The sequence below is a fragment of the Schistocerca cancellata genome, chromosome 2, assembly GCF_023864275.1.
Source record: "Schistocerca cancellata isolate TAMUIC-IGC-003103 chromosome 2, iqSchCanc2.1, whole genome shotgun sequence".
Taxonomy (NCBI): domain Eukaryota; kingdom Metazoa; phylum Arthropoda; class Insecta; order Orthoptera; family Acrididae; genus Schistocerca; species Schistocerca cancellata.
The window spans coordinates 171,586,212-171,606,312 of record NC_064627.1 but is presented as its reverse complement, the minus strand read 5'-3'; the positions used below and the strand labels follow the sequence as shown (position 1 = coordinate 171,606,312).

Sequence of the window (20,101 nt, the reverse complement as noted above, 5' to 3'; positions counted from 1 at the left end):
CAATCAGGGAGGACCGAAACCACTCGTGCTCGTAAGATGAGTTGGGCGGCTCATAGCAGCTCCGGTCCGCCGCAGGAGCGAGTGACGTCATGTGTCGCGAGAGGTCGGCGCCACGTTTGAAACTGCTGCTCCAGCCTCCCTACAAGCGTCAAGCATCCGTCGTTACTTCGTCTCGACATCCAAAGCCCGCCCCCAAGCCCTACCCAGAGTGTACCCCTGGTCTGTGTTGAAATTGTTGCTGTTAATTCTAATCTCAGTTACCTCTTTTATAACGGAGTCTCAGTACATTGACGCACGAGCCAAGACTCTCGTATTCTCAGACTGTATTTTGTGTCCGTTTTCGGCACAACGCTCTGCAGCTGTGCGAATTGTCTGGCCTATATAGATGCTGCCGCACTCGCAAGTGACACCAAATACAACCCGGGCACATGAAGAGCTGTGTCGTCTTTAACAGGATGCAACATATCTCGTATCTTGGAGGCGGGCCGGAACACTGGTCTCAGTCCGTCTCTGCAGTATACGTCCTAACTTGCTGCCCACAGTACAGAAGGAGAGCCCGTCCGGTTAGCCGTGCGGTCTAACGCACGGCTTTCTGGATTGGTAAGGAGTGCCTGGTCCCCGGCACGAATCCGCCCGGAGGACTTGTGTCGAGGTCCAGTGAGCCAGCCAGTCTGTGGATGGTTTTTAGGCGGTTTTCCTTCTGCCTCGGCGAATGCGGGCTGGTTCCCCTTATTCCGCCACAGCTACACTATGTCGGCGATTGCTGCGCAGACAAGTTCTCCACGTACGCGTACACCACCATTACTCTACCACGCAAACATAGGGGTTACACTCGTCTGGTGTGAGACGTTTCCTGGGGGGTCCACTGGGCACCGAACCGCACAGTAACCCTTAAAGAGTGGTTCGGTGTGGGGTGGTGGAGTGGTGAAGTGGACTGCGGTAGTTGTCGTGGGGTTGTGGACCACTGCGGCTGCGGCGGGGACGGAGCCTCTCCGTCGTTTCTAGCCCCCGGTTAACATACAATACGGAAGGAATGCCGCCGGCTTGGCTGCTTATGCCAATTCACAAGCGTCCTTCTTCGGTGACACCTGAAAGCGTTTGCAATGTCTCTTTTGCTGTAGCCATTCTCCCTGAACCTGAACACGTGCCTCAAGTGCTGCGATTCAGACTGTAGATGGTCGTCGTCAGAAATAACTTTGGCTCTGTGTATTAGCATGTCCTGGACCGCTTTCTTGTGTACGGATTGGTGAAAACTATCGGCGTTCAGATATTGATTAGTGTGCGGCGGTTTCCTGTACAATGAATGACCAAGCCGGCCTCCTGCCTTCCGCTCAACTAAAACATCTAAGAACGATAGATTTGGACACCGTTCATGTGATCCACGAACTGCTGCAGTGTATTTTCACGGTGAGGCCATATCAGGAAGCTGTCATCGACGTACCTAAGGAAGCAAGACGGACGCAACACTGCAGAGTTCAGAGCCTGCTCCTCAAAGTGCTTCATGAAGAAATTCGCGACTGCAGGAGATAATGGTAAGCCTATTGCTGCGCCATTCGCCATTTCATAATATTCGTTGCGGTAGAAGAAGGAAGCACTTTGTCGTTAGAACATGACGGAAGAACTTGACGATCCTAGGTGGAAGCTGTTGGGCCAAAAGATCCAGCATGTGTTGTACTGGCACCCTCGTAAAAAGTCACACCACGTCCAGAGTAACTATTACGTTGTTTCGACCTATTTCCATTTTCTTGAACGTTTCAACATATGTCTGCGAATTTACAACATGGTATTCACAGTGACCCAGTTTTCGTGCTAATAATACTGCAAGGTGTTTTGCCAGTGTGTAGGTGGGCGAACTGATTGTACTAACAATGGCCTAAGAGGAACATGTTCCTTATGTATCTTCCGCAGTCCATAAGCCTGGCAGGTCTGGCGGAACGAGGCATTAATTTCTTCAGCATCTCATCTGGTAAACCAGATTCTTTTAATAACTTCCCTGTCTCCCTGACTAAGGCTTGTGTCGGATCACGACATGCAGGAACGCAGGGCGTTGGGAGCAGTATTATGTTATGGGGGACCCACCTGGGCTTCCATGGGACTTGCGATAGTAATCGAAGGCACCTTGACAGTTGCGGACTACGTGAACATTTCTAGAGGACACCTATAATCCCTTATGCTTGATGTCTTCCTGAACAGCAATGGCACCTTACAGCCGGATACTGTCTGTGTCACAAGGTCAGAATCCTGCTGCAGTGGTTTGAGAAGCATGATAGAGAACTCACGTTGATGTCTTGGCCATCAAATTCGGCTTATCTAAATCTGGTGAAACCCAGCCTAGAGGCTACTTGATGCCATTTTTGCGACCACAAACCAACCGCCCATAAATTACGGGAAGTGTGTGACCTAAGCGTACATACTTGGTGCCACAAATCTCTGGAAACCTATCAAGCACTTGTCGAATTCATGGCCCGCAGATCACTGCTTAACTGGATTCCAGAAGTGGACCAACACGCTTTTCAATAGGTGTTAATAATGTTTTGATTCATCAGTGTATAGTTGTCTGTCCAACTTCTACACTGAAGAGCCAGAGAAACTGGCATAAGTATCCGTATTTAAATACAGATATGTAAACAGGCGCAATACGGCGCTGCGGTCGACAACGCCTAGACAAGTGTCTGGCGCAGTTCGCTTGCAGACGCGGAAGTGTTAAGACGTGCTACGCCGTCGTTCTTCCGTGTGACGCTCAGGTTTACCTACTACTGCACGCGCGTAACAGCTATCGTTTGGTACGGTTTTCTGTTAGGCACATTAACACCTGACATTACTATCGGTGACGGCAAGCCCCGCCATGTATGGTGGGGTGTATGGAGAAGGGGGTGGTGACTTCGACGCCCCTATGGGACAACATCAACAACAACCACCCGCCCAGCGGCTACATCCAGATGCAGCACCATACCAGCTCCTCCAGGAACTACATTGGACAACACGACGGCTGTGATCAGCCACTCGTTAGCAGTTGTTCGGGGAGAATCTGGAATACAGCCGGCAGAAGAGCATATGGATTTATCGGAGCAGGATTCCTCCAGCTTCTCCGCTACGAGAAACAGGCGACAAAGTGAGGTCAGTCTGGATTTAAGAAATTCCACAACCTTCATAGCAGACGCTAATCAACTCTTACCTGTAACGTTTCAAATGTAGCTGACCCCCCCCCCCCTGCTTCTGGGCTCACTCCTAACCAACATGCTGCAAGTAACACTCGTCCTGTGGGACCTGCACCTAGTCCGAGGTCTCTCAACTTTTTACAAACGTACAGATAGGGGACCATTCGTAGTTTACATGGAATGTTTGGACAAAAACTTAGGCCGCTTGCACCCTATGGGACTAGGGAAATTATTGAATATTTCCTTGCCAGAAGTGAAGAATTCTATACTTAACATCTCTTCAGCAGGAAAAACAAAAGTTAAGGTGGAACTGAAAACCCCAGACAAGGCTAATTTCCTAGTTACCAGTGAGGTATTAAAGTAAAAAAATATAGAAGCTTACATTCCTTCCTTTGTTGTCCATAAGCTGGGAGTAATCAGGAAAGTAGACACCAACCTTGAAAAAGCGGAGATTTTAGAAGTGGTACAATCTCCCTTCCCTGTTGTAGGCGTTCGGAGGTTTACGAAGAGATATGGTAAAGACCAAATCGTTAAATTGCAGACCTGTTTGTTAACTTTCGACTCTCAAACCTTACCGGAAGCCGTGTCTATTCACGGAACAAGATGTCCCGTAGACCTTTATGTACCAACTGTCAGGCAGTGCTTTAATTGTCTTGGTTACGGGCACATCAGCAAACAATGTCGATCTCAGATGAGATGCATTAAATGTAATGGTCCACATAATGTTGAATCCTGTTTCTCACCTATCACTATTTGCGCTCATTTCGGGGGACACCACGCATCCACGGACCGTTCCTGCCCGGAATACCATATACGGCGACGAGCTCAAGAATTAGCTACGTTCAACGACATTGACTTCAGGGATGCGCTGTCTATTGTTCGTGTGCCAACCTATGCATCCGTCACCGGCGTTCAACAACATCACTTGCCGGCTCCGATCATTCCTGCTCCAACAAATTTGAGTTCTCCGGACTTTCAAAACCCACAACTCTTCCCGCCGCTGCCCGCCGCAAGCATGCAGAGTCAACAACGCGGAAGTGGGGACGCAACTCAGTGTGCAACTGTGCCCCATCAGACACACGTCGCTTACCGGCCTCCCCGGCGGCAGGCGCAAGTAAATAACCAAAGTAACGTTCGTGAGTGGTCTCAGTACCGCAGCCTGTTATATCCCATCCAACATTCATACACTCCTATCAGCCAAAATCCATACCAGCCTGCTGCTCACAGATTAGCAACCCCACAAGCGCCGAATCAACGACAGCCTCAAGGTCATGCTGACCTTATAGATAAGATAATAAATGTGATTGATATTGTCATGCAAAACATGAGACAAAATAATGCTATGAACAATTCCGATATCCAGAACCTCGTTACTGGCATATTTCAATCTCTCTATCCCTAAATTATGGCGGCTTTAAAAGTATTGCAGTGGAATGCGAGATCGGCTAATTCCAATAGAGAAAGCTTGTAACGAGAACTGTTCGTAAGTCAGCCTGATATCGTTCTGTTATGTGAAACTTGGTTCAAATTCGAACGAACTGTTCGCTTTCAAAATTATTCTATAGTAAGGGAAGACCGTCTCGATGGGTGGGGCGGCGTAGCTATACTGGTAAAAACTTCGCTGCCGCATCGACCACACCCGTTACACGTACCTGTCACCAACCTTGAATTAGTTGCTGTGGAGATACGAACTGCCCACAAAACCTTTACAGTTGTCTCATTGTATAACGCTCCCCACCACAGTTTCGTGGAAGATGACTGGAGACAATTACTAAGTCAGCCTCGTCCTCCCTTTATCGTAGCTGGAGACGTGAATGCCCACCATGTAGCGTGGGGAGGAGACGTGACAGACAGGAACGGCAGGACCTTGATAAGCGTTATCGAAGATAATAACCTAGTGATACTCAATGATGGCTCTCCTACTATGATAACTTCACCTCTCCGCAGACCCTCCGCAGTTGATGTAACTCTTTGCACCCCCTGGTTTACTGAAATATCTAATTGGTGCGTTAATTCAATTTAATGGGATCCGATCATCTCCCAATAGAGTTTCACATTAACATCAACGGCGATACTACGCACATCTGTTACTCCAATAGTACGTGGAAAATCAAGGAAGCCAATTGGGCCTCTTATAAGGAAACGGTTCGGCGGGCACTCGCAAATACGAGACGTGACTTACGGGACGAAGATGCATACCGAGTTTTACTCAATGCTATGAACGTCGCAGCTGGCATCAGCATCCCTAAGAAAAAAGAGTTTACAGTAATGAAGCACCGTTCTCCTCCTTGGTGGAATTCTGAATGCTCTCGGGAAGTTGCGAAGCGACGACTCGCCTTGAAAACCTATCGTCAGAATCCTTCATTGGACAACTTCTTGGCTGTGCAAAAAGTGAATGCGCGAGTTAACAAATTCCTGAAGAAAACGAAGAAGGACAGTTGGAAACAATTTTGCCTGTCCCTAAATAATGAAACCAGTATGGCAAGCATCTGGCATAAAATAAAAGCTTTTAGAACAAGGAGACTGTCTTCCTCCCCTCCTGCTACCACGGCCTGGTTAGAGGAATTCATAGATACAATCGCTCCTCCCACGGTGCCATTTTTAAACCATAGGTTCCCTACTTAAGAAGACCGCTATCATGTTCTCCTTCGTCCTTTCTCTAAAGAAGAACTCAACGAAGCTATTAAAGTATCGAGCGATAGTTGCCCTGGCATTGATCGTATACACTACTCTATGCTTGCACACCTGCCTATAGAAGCGAAAGACTTTCTCTTGAACATTTTTAATCAGTACTGGATGAAAAATGACCTCATATCAACATGGAAGACGCAAGTAATAATTCCAATTCTCAAAAGTGGTAAAGATCCAAATGTCGGTACTAATTATAGACCTATTGCCTTGTCGTCGTGTGTTGCAAAAACACTGGAACAAATGGTAAAAAGGAGACTAGAATGGTAGCTTGAAAAAAGTAATTTGTTGCCTCGGAGTCAATACGGCTTCAGAAAAGGCAAAGGGACCATGGATAACCTGTTTTTGCTTAATATGGATATCACGTCAGCCTTTCAAACGAAAGAGACAGTAGTGGCAGCTTTTCTTGACGTTAAGGGTGCATATGATCACGTACAAATACCGATACTCTTGGACAAGCTGGCAGGATTCGGAATTCCTTCACGGATGATCTACGGTATCAGTACCCTGATTACTCAAAGAACGATCTACGTCCGTTTCAAAGGTACCATGATCGGACCTTTTTATGTCTCCTAGGGCTTGCCGCAAGGTGCAAGTTTAAGTCCTCTCCTGTATACTCTATATACGCACGACCTAGAACGCATACTTACTCCCCCCACAAAAATCCTACAGTATGCTGATGATAAATGTGTTTATTCTACTGCTGCTTCATATCTTCAGGCCAAAACGGCATTAACCACAACCGTCGCACACACCGATGAGTGGCTCTCTATCAATGGGCTGGAGATCTCGGCTGAGAAATCAGCAGTCGTTCCCTTCTCCAAGTCGACGACAGCTTGCACTGAAGATCACATTACCTGTGGCAAGTACACCTTCCAAATAAAATCTCACGTTCGATTTCTGGGGATGATTTTTGACTCTCGGTTAAGCTGGGCGCCCCACATCCGATCCACCGTTACCAAGTGTGAAGAAGGTTTAAATGTAATCAGATCACTCACTCGTGTCTGGTGGGGAGCGCACCAGAGTGTTTTACTCACCATGTACCGAGGGATAATTCGATCTCGATTAGACTATGGCTGTCAATTCTACCACACTCCGTCAAAGATTCATCTCTCCAAATTAGATACTCTTCACTATAGAGCCATTCGTACCTGTCTTGGAGCCATGCGATCGACGCCCACCAACGCCCTTTTAATAGAAGCAGGGGAGATGCCCTTGAGCATTAGGCGCCAAATGTTATCGGACAAATTCTACATTCAAGGCATGGCCATTATGGACAGTTCCGTCTATCAAAGTAGAGACTGCGTTTATCGACCGTGGATTGCATCCCACAGAAGGAATAAAGTGCCAGCCGTTTGCGCTAGCTTTGACACTTGGTCACCTGTCATACATTCTATACGGCGTTCAGCGCATCTACCTGTTTTTGAATATGATCTTCAAACGCTCTGCTCCCAGATCCCAGTCCATTATTTAAGTACGACCTGGCTGGACAGTACTAATGTCAACGTTGGCTTCAATCGTCTCGTTCAAGCACAATGGCCAGGTTTTCTCTGTGTCTATACCGATGGCTCCAAAATTCCGCAGGAAGAGTGTACAGGATGCACTTTTTTCTGCCCTCAGATCCAGATCCGCAAAACCTTCAAACTGCCTACGAGCACTTCTGTTTTTACGACGGAGACAGTGGCAGTTTTGGAAGCACTTAGGTTTGTCTCTAGCACTTCCTTCCCCAAGATATTGATAGTATCTGACTCGCAAAGCATTCTTAAAAACATTCAGTACAGTCGATGGAACAAAACAACCAACAGTTATACACTCCTGGAAATTGAAATAAGAACACCGTGAATTCATTGTCCCAGGAAGGGGAAACTTTATTGACACATTCCTGGGGTCAAATACATCACATGATCACACTGACAGAACCACAGGCACATAGACACAGGCAACAGAGCATGCACAATGTTGGCACTAGTACAGTGTATATCCACCATTCGCAGCAATGCAGGCTGCTATTCTCCCATGGAGACGATCGTAGAGATGCTGGATGTAGTCCTGTGGAACGGCTTGCCATGCCATTTCCACCTGGCGCCTCAGTTGGACCAGCGTTCGTGCTGGACGTGCAGACCGCGTGAGACGACGCTTCATCCAGTCCCAAACATGCTCAATGGGGGACAGATCCGGAGATCTTGCTGGCCAGGGTAGTTGACTTACACCTTCTAGAGCACGTTGGGTGGCACGGGATACATGCGGACGTGCATTGTCCTGTTGGAACAGCAAGTTCCCTTGCCGGTCTAGGAATGGTAGAACGATGGGTTCGATGACGGTTTGGATGTACCGTGCACTATTCAGTGTCCCCTCGACGATCACCAGTGGTGTACGGCCAGTGTAGGAGATCGCTCCCCACACCATGATGCCGGGTGTTGGCCCTTGTGCCTCGGTCGTATGCAGTCCTGATTGTGGCGCTCACCTGCACGGCGCCAAACACGCATACGACCATCATTGGCACCAAGGCAGAAGCGACTCTCATCGCTGAAGACGACACGTCTCCATTCGTCCCTCCATTCACGCCTGTCGCGACACCACTGGAGGCGGGCTGCACGATGTTGGGGCGTGAGCGGAAGACGGCGTAACGGTGTGCGGGACCGTAGCCCAGCTTCATGGAGACGGTTGCGAATGGTCCTCGCCGATACCCCAGGAGCAACAGTGTCCCTAATTTGCTGGGAAGTGGCGGTGCGGTCCCCTACGGCACTGCGTACGATCCTACGGTCTTGGCGTGCATCCGTGCGTCGCTGCGGTCCGGTCCCAGGTCGACGGGCACGTGCACCTTCCGCCGACCACTGGCGACAACATCGATGTACTGTGGAGACCTCACGCCCCACGTGTTGAGCAATTCGGCGGTACGTCCACCCGGCCTCCCGCATGCCCACTATACGCCCTCGCTCAAAGTCCGTCAACTGCACATACGGTTCACGTCCACGCTGTCGCGGCATGCTACCAGTGTTAAAGACTGCGATGGAACTCCGCATGCCACGGCAAACTGGCTGACACTGACGGCGGCGGTGCACAAATGCTGCGCAGCTAGCGCCATTCGACGGCCAACACCGCGGTTCCTGGTGTGTCCGCTGTGCCGTGCGTGTGATCATTGCTTGTACAGCCCTCTCGCAGTGTCCGGAGCAAGTATGGTGGGTCTGACACACCGGTGTCAATGTGTTCTTTTTTCCATTTCCAGGAGTGTATCTTGGATGTGATATCTGAATATATTCGCAGCACACGCACGGACCGGACGATCCATTTGTTGTGGGTACCTTCCCACTCTTGTATCCTCTATAATGATGAAGTTGATGCATTAGCCAAACAAGCGGCAACCTTAGGCACCATCCTGGATCTGCACCTTCCTTATACAGACTACTTACGTGAAGTCAAGGATCACGCAAGACAACAATGGCAGGAAATGTGGAACGTTTCTCAACAGACAAAAGGCGGTTATTACGCAGTGCTACAACCTCGAATTCCTTCACAGCCGTGGTTCATGAGGACATATCTGGACCGATCCACGATTTCTACCATCATAAGACTCCGCTTCAATCATGCCTCTTTCCCACAACATCTACATCGGATCAACGTTTACAGTTCACCAGCATGTGAGTGTGATCCTGAGTCGGAAGCTGATGTCAACCACATCTTATTTATGTGTCCCAAATTTGACCGTGAACGGTTGGTCTTTCTGAAGACATTGCTGAGTATGGGCTACTATCTTCCTCAATCAGCTTCTTCTGTTTTGTGTACTAAAGACGTTCGTCTATATAAAGTGATAGTTAACTTCATCAAGAGCACTGGTTACAATCTGTAGGTTTTAATGGTGTACGTAAATTATAAATATGTCTTGCTGATGAAAATATTTCAGAATTGGTGTGAATTGTAAGCTAAGACACTTTTAATTATTTTCCAATTCAATTCAATTCAATTTTTAAAACATTATGTACAAAACTGTAACAGTTAAGCTTTTTATTCTTGTAAATATGCATTTCTGTATTTGTTTATTCAATTATGTGTACATTGTCACTATGTGTTGCCGATGGCTAAATTGAGTACACACTCAAAGGACAAAAAAAAAAAGGTGTCTGGCGCAGTTGTTGGATCGGTTACTGCTGCTGCAATGGCAGGTTACCATGATTTAAATGAGTTTGAAAGTGATGTTGTAGTCGGCGCACGAGCTATGGGACCCAGCATCTCTGAGGTAGAGATGAATTGGGGATTTTCCCGTACGACCATTTCACGAGAGTTCGTGAATATCAGGGATCCTGTTAAACATCAAAACTCCGACATCGCTGCGGCCTGGAAAAGATCCTGCAGGAACGGGACCAACGACAACTGAAGAGAATAGTTCAACGTGACAGAAGTGCAACCTTTCCGAAAATTGCTGCAGATTTCAGTGCTGGGCCATCACAAGTGTCAGTGTGCGAACCATTCAACGAAACATCGCCGATATGGGCTTCCGGAGCCGAAGGTCCACTCGTGTGCCCTTGATGATTGCACAACACAAAGCTTAACGCCTCGCCTGGGCCCATCAACACCGACATTGGGCTGTTGATGACTGCAAACGTGTTGCCTGATCGGGTGAGTCTCGTTTCAAATTGTACACTACTGGCCATTAAAATTGCTACACAACGAAGATGACGTGCTACAGACGCGAAATTTAACCGACAGGAAGAAGATGCTGTGATATGCAAATGACTAGCTTTTCAGAGCACTCACACAATGTTGGCGCCGGTGGCGACAGTTACAACGTGCTGACATGAAGAAAGTTTCCAATCGATTTCTCATACACAAACAGCAGTTGACCGGCGTTGCCTGGTGAAACGTTGTTGTGATGCCTCTTTTAAGGAGGAGAAATGCGTACCATCACGTTTCCGACTTTGATAAAGGTCAGACTGTAGCTATCGCGATTGCGGTTTATCGTATCGCGACATTGCTGCTCGCGTCGGTCGAGATCCAGTGACTATTAGCAGAATATGGAATGGGTGGGTTCAGGAGGGTAATACGGAACGCCGTGATGGATCCCAACGGCCTCGTATCACTAGCAGTCGAAATGACAGGCATTTTATCCGCATGGCTGTAACGGATCGTGCAGACACGTCTCGATCCCTGAGTCAACAGATGGGGACGTTTGCAAGACAACAACCATCTGGACGAACAGTTCGACGACGTTTGCAGCAGCATGGACTATCAGCTCGGAGACCATGGCTGCGGTTACCCTTGACGCTGCATCACAGACAGGGGCGCCTGCGATGGAGTACTCAACGACGAACCTGGGTGCACGAATGACAAAACGTCATTTTTTCGGATGAATCCAGATTCTGTCTACAGTATCATGATGGTCGCATCCGTGTTTGGCGGCATCGCTGTGAACGCACATTGGAAGCGTGTATTGCCATTGGTTACACGTCTCGGTCACCTCTTGTTCGCATTGATGGCACTTTGAACAGTGGACGTTACACTTCAGATGTGTTACGACCCGTGGCTCTACCCTTCATTCGATCCCTGCGAAACCCTACATTTCAGCAGGATAATGTCCGACCGCATGTTGCAGATCCTGTATGGGCCTTTCTTGATACAGAAAAAGTTCGACTGCTGCCCTGACCAGTATATTCCCCAGATCTCTCACCAACTGAAAACTCTGCTCAATGGTGGCCGAGCAACTGGCTCGTCAGAATACGCCAGTCACTACTCTTGATGAAGTGTGGTATCGTGTTGTAGCTGCATGGGCAGCTGTACCTGTACACGCCATCCAAGCTCTGTTTGACTCAATGCCCAGGCGTAACTAGGCCGTTACTACGGCCAAAGGTGGTCGTTCTGGGTACTGATTCCTCATGGTCTATGCACCCAAATTGCGTGAAAATGTAACCACATGTCGGTACTAGTATGATGTATTTGTCCAATGAATACCCGTTTATCATCTGCATTTCTTCTTGGTGTAGCAATTTTAATGGCCAGTAGTGTATCAAGCAGATGGATGTGTACGGGTATGGAGAGAACCTCATGAATCCGTGGACCCTGCATGTCAGCAGGGGACTGTTCAACGTGGTGAAGGCTCTGCAATGGTATGGGACGTGTGCGGTTAGAGTGGTATGGGATCCCTAACAACGTCTAAATACGACTCTGACACGTGACACATACATACGCATCCTGTCTGATCACCTGCATCCATTTGTGTCCATTGTGCATTCCGACGTACTTGGTCGATTCCAACAGGAGAATGCGACACACCCCACAGATCCAGGATTGCTGCAGAGTGGCTGCAGGATCACTGTTCTGAGTTTAAACACTTCCGCTGCCCACCAGACTCCCCAGACATGTATTGAAAACATCTGGCATGCCTTGCGACGTGATGTTCAAAAGAGATCTCCACCGCCTCGTACTCTCACGGATTTATGGACAGCCCTGATTGGTGTCAATTCCCTCCAGCACTATTTCAGACATTAGCCGAGTCCATGCCATGTCGTATGGTGGCACTTCTGCGTGTTCGCGGGGGCCCTACACGATATTAAGGCAGGTGTACCAGGTTCTTTCGTTCTTCAGTGTATGATTGCGCTTTTTAGGTAATTAGTGAATAATGTGAGGTGGCGCCCGGTGCAAGGCCCGCGTGTCGGGCGACCTGACTTGGCAGTACTGCCGCGGCGCCAGCTAACCTACGCCGTGGTGGTGGTGGTGGTGGAGGATGTGGGTGCGGTAGTGCGGCCCGGCCCCGGCAGGGGCCGTTGGGACCGCGAGGGCAGAGCCGGCCAGAGCGCGCAGCCACCAGTAGCAGCGCAGCCGCGTCCCCAGACAGAAACACTCACTCCGTCCGCCCGCCCGCTCGCCATGGCCGCCGTTGGACCCCGAGTCGCCTTCGCTGCCTTCGCGCTCGTCGCGCTCTTCGTCGCACACGCAGGTCAGTCGCTGCCTTCCGACATTCTCGTATACCGCCACACGTCGCGGTCGTTGTCTTTATAACAACCGTCGTACGTTCACCGTGGACTGTAAATGTACCCTCTTCTTTACGGCAAGAGATATCGAATATCAGCCCATTGGTTTTCTTAACCCTTAGCTTCCTAGGTCATTATTTTATCACACACAGTCCCAACTGCTGTCCGACAGACCGCTACATTTAAGTAGCGATAAAAATTGTATTTAGGGATTTCAGTGGAACAGTTCAGTTTACTTATGTAAAATGTTACTCTGAAACCCCTCCAAAAATATATACAAATAAATTTTACAGCTTATTTTTACGAAAAAAACTGTATTTAAGCAGAAATCTGCACAAAATGAACATGATAATACTAATGCTATGGAAAGTCTAATACCCTGTTTTCTAAATTTTACTTTTTCTGTACTTTTGTTGCTTATTATACATGTAATAATAAAAACAAACTCGAATGAAAGATTAAAAAAAAATTACACTAGTACTTTTTACGTTTTTAGTTTCCTTCTCGGAGACTCTCTTTGCTCTCGCTGCGAATTTTTGTAGATAATTCAAATTAGATTGGCTTCTTTAAAAAATGACAAATACATAGCGTCCTTCTCTTGTTTTGTGGGTCAGTTGTGGAGCATGTTTCGCGTTTTCCCAGTCGTTCTACACCGACTTCTACTCTTGGTTCTGCTAAAACCAAAACACGGCGAATGGCTGCACGAAGTTCACGGGGAATGTGACACATGTCGAATCGCTTTTTATCTGTGGTGTCACCAACGAGTTTGTAAGCTTCTACAAAAAATTCGAGCGGCTCACATAAGTATACGAATTGTGAAGGACAGACATTTACCCCTCTTATGTTCAACATGCGGAAAAATAATGCCGCTGGCCATCGGTGGAAGAGGCTTCGACGACTAGCGATATTTGTTTCGACCGAATATAACTCTACCAAGAACCTTTAGTTAAAGATTGAACCTCTACACTTCTGTCGTTTTCACTTGCTTTGTTCAAGAAATTCACAGGTGGCAAAGCAAATTTGTCTTCACTTTCGCACTGTTCCTACTTTCAATTATGTTCACTTTCAATTTTGTTGTTACTATCTGATCCAACATCATTTCCTAAACTGTCCTGAAACAATTTCAAAACAGTATCCTCCAAGTAATGGTCCGTTACACGAACAGTAGACAAAGACCTGGCTACTGTAACTATAACGCACCGTTTTGCGGACGGTCTCGGTGACTGCTAGCACGAAAGAAGAATATAGTAAGTGCAAGTCACATTCACGAGGCTACTGACAAAGGAAGCCACAGCAGCTTCGGGAAAAAACAACTAGACAACGGTGTCATCCACTACCCCAATCCTAAGCATTACCAACTGAGACCTGTAACGTTGAGGGTTAACTAAATTATCCTCTTAAGATTGTCCTACGAGTACAGGGTGAGCATGAAGTGCTTCCTTGATAACACGAACTTATTTCTAAGGAACTACGCTAGATACAGCAATGCACTTTATTGCAAACGGTAGCTTAACTCTTACAGCTTTTTTTATCGGTAAACTTCTGCATGTGCTCAGTGTGTTGCCCGTAGAACTAGGTGATACTCAGTTTCTCTCCACTTCTTTGCAAACGTCTCTACAGTATTTCGTAATCCTGGCGTATGTGCTTGCACGTCAGGAACTGGTGAAAAACAGTTTATCCTCTTAACATAGCCCCACTCAAAAGTCAAGTGGGACTATAACTGGGAAATATGATGGCCATGATGTTCGACCGTCTCTGCTGATACATGTATACGGAAAGTTTTCATCCAAGAACTGGTAAACTAATAACCCCCACAGTGGCGGTTCATCATCTTGTTGAAACACTACCAATGACCGAAAGTCCTATAACTGAGATAACTGTACACATGTAAGAGTGTACCCATAAATATTTGAATTGAACTACCATTTGCAAAACACTGCATAGACATGTGGGAGTGTGTCCTTAAATAATTAGTAGTGGTACAGAGTACCCTCCGCCAAGCACCGTACGGTGTGGATGAAAAAATTTACGAGTTTAGCAACGTTTTGAAAAAAAAAAACCTTGTAGCTATATCTAACATAGTTCCTTAGAAAAAAATTTTTGTAATCAGGGAAAGACTTTATTCTCACCTTGTACAACAGCAAGAAATGACAGCCTTTACCCTTGCAACCGCTGCTATTCCCATTTAAACAATTCTTAACTATATCTCATTCCTCGAAAGCTCTTCGACAGTACTAGTAAACGGAAAATGAGATTGTGAATAGTATCCAATAGGCTGTCAGCTTATCTCGCTCTATGACCCGTGTCTTAAAGAAACAGCACAATAACAGACTTAGCCATTCTATAAAGTGTGTGTCTCGTCGATTCTACACTGATTCTATGGAGCGGTGACTTCTGTACGTCCGGCGGAGCCGGCCGGTTTGGCCAAGCGGTTCTAGGCGCTACAGTTTGGAACCGCGCGACCGCAACGGTCGCAGGTTCGAATCCTGCCTCGGGCATGGATGTGTGTGATGTCTTTAGGGTAGTTAGGTTTAAGTAGTTCTAAGTTCTAGGGGACTGGTGACCTCAGATGTTGAGTCCCATAGTGCTCAGAGCCATTTGAACCATTTTTTTGTCCGGCGGATGGCTGTTTTAAACAATGGATCGTTTCTTGAAAGAGAGAAGTTTGAATTCCTCTCTGACCCTTTCATGGTTCCCATAAATCAGTTCAGGCGAATGTTGGTTTTGTTACTTATGTTCACCTCGGCTCCGTTCATGACTTCATTCTTCTGAGACTTACTTTTTCCCCACCCTAAAAAGCCCTGCTGTCAGCCTGCAACAAAGAGAAAGAACTCTATCATATCCGATTACAAGATTAGGTGCAAAATCCTGCACCCTTTCAAATCGTTTAAAGCCTCACGGAAATACTACGAAACGATACTGGATGGGACGAGTATGTAAAAATTGTAGTGCGGAAGACGAACTTTGGAAATGCGGAAACTGGCAGTTACTTACAGGGGCAACAAAACTTTGATTTTTAATATTTCATACCATTACTGACCGAATTTAAAAATTTAAAATACAGTCATAATCTACTCACTAAGAAGTAGAATCTTACGGTAAAGAAATAACACAATAACTCAAGTATTTAAATTAGAAAATGTATTTAAAAGAAGTAAAATCTCACGTTAAAGGTTTACCACAGTAACTCAAGTATTAAAATTATAAAATGTTTGTCTTTCGTTAGGCACCGCAACCCACAGCGTCCAGGTTGTATTCGTCCAGTATTTCAGAATGAACACTTAGCGACTTCCAACAAAATTTTCAGATAATTTCCAAAATTTCCAATTTCTTCCAGACTGTTTCTCGCTGACAGCCCCAACGTAATAATGCAAGGAAGAACGCTTTCTCCTTCTGCATTTTCGCTGATCATGCGGTAAACATCAGGCATATCATTCTAATGTAATACTCCTTTATTACTCTTTTCGCAACCATTTTGCAGACACTTCGCTTATACCACAGAATATACATGAAACATTTTATAATTGCATGACATACATCTCGATACATGTGAGTTTCTTTCTGAAAAGAATCGGGATGATTCTTATTTCAGTTTAAAATCTTTTTAAAAAGGTTGAGTTTTAGCAGGTAACTAGACGGTTAAGTCCAGTGTTTCCGTGATCAAACATCAGTCTGTCCATGGATTTTTTTCTGACACTTGTTGCACCTTTCAACCTGGCAAAGACTTTTAAATCAGTTCAAAGATCGGAAGAGGGCATAGACGTGTCTACTCGGACAGGGTCATGCTTTGTAAAGCACTGTGCTATTCGTGCCAACATTCCGTTTAAGGACAACAAATTTTTTTGTTCTGTTTTGTAAGTTTTAACATTCTGTCGGTCAAGCGATCATTAGAAATATGAGAAAGGAAGGTTAAGAGTTCCGCGCCTTCGCCCACATATACACCATACAAGCCACTCTACAATCTGAGGTGGGGGGTACTTCGAACCAGTATTAACAACTATATTGCCGAACTAGGTACAGCAGAGGTAAAACGGAGGACTCGGATACGGGAGGACGCCGTTCAAATCCCCGTTTCGCCGCCCCGATTGTCCACGGTTTCTCTAAACCGCTTAAGGTGAATTCCGCGATAGTCCTATGAAAGCGACATGCTTGCTTTCCCTTTCTCAATCTGAGCTTGTGCCCTGTCTGTAATGAGCTCGTCGTTTAACATAAGATTATACTTCATAATCAGTAGATAATGAGGGCATTTTAAAATTTTAGATTCGGTCAACAATCATACGAAATATTGAAAACCAAATTTTTGTTGCCTCGGGTGTCGTTCGGTAGGCAACCTGCAACCGTGATTGAGCGCCTGATTTAGTTGTTTAGTAATGTAGATTATATTTCCTTCTGGAGCGAGGGCAAAGTTTTTCCTCTTGGTGTTTACGCGCAATATACGATGGAAGCAAGAGAATAATTGTACAGCCTTTATCAAATACCGTTTCTCTAAATCTGCCCAACACTTCCCTGAGACTGTTGCAATGTCGTACAGGCTGCATGGATGTGTTGCGCGCCTCAGATTTCTTTCGATGCCCGTTTTCACGCCTGCTTGACAGGAAGTTCCAACAGTAAAACAGCAATCAAGAACTCATCGCACTATTTACTATGCAGATGCACCACATTTTCCTAAAATATCGCCAAAAGATTGTCTTCTTTTGCTTCACCTCCCACTGATTTCATGTTTCGTCCCGTTTCGTACTGATTCGTAGTATTGCCCCTAAATACTTAAACGATATAATGCGTTCGAGAAGTTTTATATAGAAGCCATTTTCAAGTGGAGCTGTAACTGACATTTTAAATTTATGATTTAAGGGGGGTAGGACGTCAAACGGCCGACTTGGAATAGGAGAGGCACCACAGGACATTTTAATTTCCACTGTCTATACTTTTATAAGTAAATTCATAAAACTTTGTCTGCATGACCAGGAAGGATTCAGGATTCACACTCGTAGCAGCGGAAGTTCAAAAACCTAACAAAATAATTTTTTTTACATGTGAAATTTCATCATTTTTTCACTTACTATTGGCTGCATTTGTTGCTATAGGTACACTTTTCTTCATAAGTAAGAGAGACTGTTCGATGAATTTTGCACAGCATACAAACCATACTTACAGGTGTCTGAAAGTCTAGAATCTATTTAATTTATGAAAAAATGAATGAGCTGTTACGTTTTAAACTTTATGTTTAGAAAAAAATCAAATTTTGTAGTTAATTATCTCAATTTTAACCACAGTTTTTGATAGATTTGGAAAATTCTAGAGTTTCATACACCTGTAAGTATGGTTTGTATGCTGTGCAAAATTCATCAAAGAATCTCTCTTACTTGTGAAGAAAAATGTACCTATAGCAACAAATGCAGCCAACAGTAAGTGAAAAAAATGATGAAAATTCATATCTAAAAAAATTTATTTTGTTATGTTTTTGCACTTCCACTGCTATGAGTGTGAATCCTGAATCCTTCCTGGTAATGCTGACAAAGTTTTATGAATTTATTTGTAAAAGTATAGACAGTAGAAAATAAAATGTCCTGTGGTGCTTCTCCTGCTCCAAGTCGGCCCGTTTGACGTCCTATACCCCCCCTTAATGGATATTTCAATACTTAATATACAGGACTGGCCGTGTGGTAATGTGGGTGGATCACGAGTTTTGGCTCCTGGATACCTCGATCAGGACATAACTGCGTGACGTAACTCCAAGTCCCTCAAGCGTTTAAGCAGCTGTATGAGTAAGTCCGGTAACGATAAAAAGGCGCGCCTTATCGGATACAGGGACCTTTGGGTCAATGACGTGATGGCTGGACGGGTTCAGAAGGCAGTAGGCGCGTTCTAAGAGACAGCAACGCGAAATCAGAAATATTGTGTTGGTCTGAGTAGGCTGCACGGTTTTTCCAGGAGCTGTGGGCAACCGCTATGCAGATTACATGTAATGTTGCGCAGTTACGGACGTAAACGTCCGTGGGTGAGAAAATACCAGCGGAAACTGAGGGAAAGAGGTGCTGGTGGCAAAAGCGCGTCACGTATGAAATCACAACCGAATTACGGTGCCGTCAGTAGTTAGCGCTAGTCGAGGAAGAGCAGCGCAGCCTGGTTGCTGCCTAGCAGCAGCTATTTTAGAGACCACCTCTAGCTCGCTTGATTTCGCAAGCGGGTGGGCGTGCCCTACCGTACTGCTAGCTGGCCGCACCCTATTCTAGCGCGTCACCCATCCAAACACAAGAGGCAGGGACCACGCTGTATAGTTTGGCGCACAATTTTCTGTTTCTTACTAAGTTTCGGGATTTACGTAACGAACAAATCGAACAGTGTGTGTGTTTCGAACGCAGTGAGCATCCAACTGGTTTCAGTTAATGTCGTACGCTGTAACCTTTCTTACCGTCCTGTTTTGTGTTAACAATGCAGAAAAGAGTTTCTAGGAAGGCAGTAACAACAGTACTAATCCGTCAGTTCCCGTACGCTTCTTCCCTTCCTCTTGCTCAGGATCGTGTGACAATTTCAGTTCTTTCTCCTTTGCTCCTTGCTTTTCCTCTAATATTCATTCATGCTTTTTCAACTTTTTTCCTTTCTTCGCATCATTTCACAACTGTATTCGTACTACCTCCGCCGTTGAATCCTAAATTTAACACTTGCCTTCTGAAGACATCCGTTTCTGCGGTTTCTCTTGCTTTTGTAGATTTCTAAGTATTTTTTAACTTCTTTGATCCGTCGATGAAAGTTTTTAGGTTTATCAGCCGAGTCGTAGTTCCTTCTCTTAATTTTCGCCTGAAGATAACGAAAAGGAAACTCGTCGAAACTTTAAGACAGCATGACACCATGACTCACCCGACAACCCGATAAGATTCTGAGAAAGCCTATATTGCCATATTCTCGGATCCAGCATGTTTATCTCCATTCCCAGAGACGCCTGAAGATTTGCTTTTTTAGTCTGTTGTCATACGTGCTGTATGAATGTATACAAACACGGGTCTCTTTCCTTTTTTTCTACGTTTCGATTTATTTTCGTCAATTTCTTAATTTCCAGGCTTATTTGCTTCTTGCTGGATCTAAACTTTTCTTTATATTCTAATACTTCTAGTTTGTCTATTTATAACTCAATATTGCTCAATAGATGCCTTCATTACCCTGTATTAACACATTTTTCCATTTCTTGGTATGCACTTCATATAGCAAATGAAAGTTGTTTTTCAACATGACCTTCCCATTTTATGTATCCTTTCATTAGGGACAGATTTTTCTAACCCATTTTCTTATATTATC

At 45.6% G+C, this 20,101-nt stretch overlaps 1 protein-coding gene across 1 annotated transcript in view; it reads left to right on the top strand.

The window, feature by feature from the left end:
• Positions 1-20,101, top strand: part of LOC126152169 (uncharacterized) — a 192,868-nt gene that overhangs the window by 58,394 nt on the left and 114,373 nt on the right. Inside the window, exon 3 of the mRNA XM_049915989.1 lies at positions 12,481-12,774. Coding sequence (XP_049771946.1) covers positions 12,481-12,774 — 294 coding nt within the window. The remainder of the gene's footprint in view (positions 1-12,480; positions 12,775-20,101) is intronic.